The 2,918-nt window shown below is 38.2% G+C and overlaps 1 protein-coding gene across 1 annotated transcript; it reads left to right on the top strand.

The window, feature by feature from the left end:
* The first annotated feature begins 408 nt into the window (after window positions 1-408).
* LOC109437081 (olfactory receptor-like protein OLF4) lies at window positions 409-1,359 on the top strand. The gene has a single exon (XM_074338682.2). It carries the CDS (start codon window positions 415-417, stop codon window positions 1,357-1,359), a length of 945 nt encoding a protein of 314 aa, XP_074194783.2. The 5' UTR covers window positions 409-414.
* Window positions 1,360-2,918: the final 1,559 nt, after the last annotated feature.

Here is a 2,918-nt window from a genome sequence, read left to right as displayed (position 1 = left end):
ATAGAATAGAATAGAATAGAATAGAATAGAATAGAATAGAATAGAATAGAATAGAATAGAATAGAATAGAATGCTGGGTCGGATATTAATTTTTGTTCCAAAAGACACATTAGAGATGACGGTCTGGCTAGGTCTTATTTTTGGGGAAACACGGTATTCCTCAAAAGCAAGAAAGAATTTCTCATCAATCCTATAAAATACGTGATTTACTGTGCAGAAAGCTGAGAGTGGGACAGGAATTCCTAATCAGAGATGTAATGGAAGAGTCTTTAAAGGGGATCAGTTTTCTACAAAACATATATGTATTATATATGTATTTGACTGCAAAATACAAATTGTATCATTTCAACATGTCACTAGTGTCCATGTGTGAAGATTAATCTTGTTATATTTTCATTCCTAGTCATCACCTCCATGGAACCAGACAATGGTACACGAATTTCAGAATTTGTTCTCCTGGGACTTTCAGGGGAGCCACACCTGCAGCCCCTCCTCTTTGGGCTTTTCCTCTCCATGTACCTGGTCACTGTGTTAGGAAACCTGCTGATCGTCCTGGCCGTCAGCTCAGACTCCCACCTGCACACGCCCATGTACTTCTTCCTCACCAACCTGTCCTTTGTGGACATCTGTTTCACCTCCACCACCGTCCCCAAGATGCTGGTGAGCATCCAGACGCAGAGCAAAGTCATAACCTATGTAGGCTGCATCACACAGATGTACTTTTTCCTACTCTTTGGCACATTGGATAACTTCCTCCTGACCGTGATGGCCTATGACCGCTTCGTGGCCATCTGTCACCCCCTGCACTACACGGTCATCATGCATCCCCAGCTCTGTGGACTGTTGGTTCTGTTGTCCTGGATCATGAGTGTCCTGCATTCTTTGTTACAAAGCTTAATGGTGCTGAGGCTGTCCTTCTGTGCAGACTTGCAAATCCCCCACTTTTTCTGTGAACTCAACCAGATGATCCAACTTGCCTGTTCAGACACCTTTCTTAACAACCTGGTGTTGTATTTTGCAGCTGTGCTGGTGGGTGGTGGTTCCCTGGCTGGGATCCTTTACTCTTACTCCAAGATTGTTTCCTCCATACGTGGAATGTCCTCTGCTCAGGGGAAGTATAAAGCATTTTCTACCTGTGTATCTCACCTCTCGGTTGTCTCCTTATTTTATTTAACAAGCCTAGGAGTGTACCTCAGCTCTGCTGCCACCCACAGCTCACACTCAAGTGCAACAGCCTCGGTGATGTACACAGTGGTCACACCCATGCTGAACCCCTTCATCTACAGTCTTAGGAATAAAGACATAAACGGGGCTCTGAAAAGATTCCTTGGGATGACAGGAAGAAAAATAACAGAGTGATCATGAATGCTGTCTTTGAACATCAAAACATATGAAAATGTTTAAAAAGAGATTATTGTAATTGTAATTGTCCTCAGTTTTGTTTGCCTGATTGTTGTATGATTTAGCTGATGCTGCATAATAAACTGTCCTAAATGCTATGTTTTCTTTAATGCATTTGTAAATGGGATTATATGATAGTAATTGACTACTCTCTGCTCACATACTCATAAGTCTGCATCAGCTGGGAGTCTCTATTTTACGTTTCTATAGCTCATCGAGGATGAGGTGTTAGGCTGTAGTGCGCCCGTCTTGAACCTATTTTTGACAGTTTAATCTTTTAGTTTACAAAAGAGATGAGTTTACCAAATGTGATTTGCCGTATATTTACATCACTATTTTTATATCCATATATCCACTTTGTTTTCTACCCAGTGACATTTCTCCCTCCCAATGTTAAAATGTGACTCAGCTACCTGCGCTCTACCTTGAGCTATTGCATCATTTCACTTTTCCTGCACATAGTTAAAGTGTACAATTTGCTGAATTAAAGGGACTCTACAAAATTAAGAATACATATTGAATGGGTCCATGTATACATAATTCAAGCAAGTGTACAAAAAGGTTAATCGCATTGTTACATAATTGTGAAAAATTGAATCTCCTTGAGCCTAGTTTCCTTTTTACTGATGGTAACGTGGGATTATAATAATTCTTATGAATGTGGCCCAGGTGAATGGAATCTGTGGAAATACTTTGTTGGATCCAAGAACTCTTTCATGAGTTAGTAGTGTGTTTGTGTATATGTGTATTTATATATTATTTTTTAATAAGTAAACACACTCACTGTCATATATGTACACACACCTACTCAATAATTCCACCTTTTATGTTAAACAGAAGTTTACAGGAAAGTTGGAGAGAATAAAAATGAAAATAATGATAGGCTGAATTAACATAAAATTTCAAAAATATAGAAACTTAGACACAAAGATTTAATGTAGAATGGTTGTCAGTTTTATTTTATTTTTTGAAACATCTTTTGTTAAATTTATTGGGGTGTTATTGGTTAGTAAAACTATATTGGTTTTAAGTGTACATTTCTATAATACATCATCTATATATTGCATTGTGTGTTCACAACCCAGAGTCAGTTCTCCTTCCATCACCATATATTTAACCCCCTTTTCATCTTCTATTACCACTTCTCCCCGCTTACCCTCTGGTAACCACTGAACTGTTGTCTGCATCTATGAGTTTTTGTTTCTTTGTTTGTCTTGTTCATTTTAAGTTTTCAGTTTTATATCCCACATATGAGTGAAGTCATATGGTTCTCAACTTTTTCTGTCTGACTTATTTTGCTTAGCATAATAATTTCAAGATCCATCTATGTGTTGCAAATGTCATTATTTCATCTTTTCTTATGGCAGAATAGTATTCCATTGTGTATATATACCACATCTTCTTTATCCAATCATCTAAGATATGGAAACAACCAAAGTGTCCTTCAATAGATGAAAGTTGGGTGTGTAAAGGCTCTGAGCCTTATGTTGTGGTGTCAGGTGAAGCTGGGAGTCAAG

The sequence above is a fragment of the Rhinolophus sinicus genome, chromosome 15, assembly GCF_057876585.1.
Source record: "Rhinolophus sinicus isolate RSI-liver-muscle chromosome 15, RSI-T2T, whole genome shotgun sequence".
In the NCBI taxonomy this organism is placed as follows: Eukaryota; Metazoa; Chordata; class Mammalia; order Chiroptera; family Rhinolophidae; genus Rhinolophus; species Rhinolophus sinicus.
The sequence above is the reverse complement of the archived record's forward strand: the minus strand, read 5'-3'. Positions and strand labels throughout refer to the sequence as shown.

What these genes read in the sequence shown, in the direction of transcription:
- LOC109437081 (XM_074338682.2), top strand. Translation starts at nt 415, where the DNA reads ATGGAACCAGACAATGGTACACGAATTTCAGAATTTGTTCTCCTGGGA.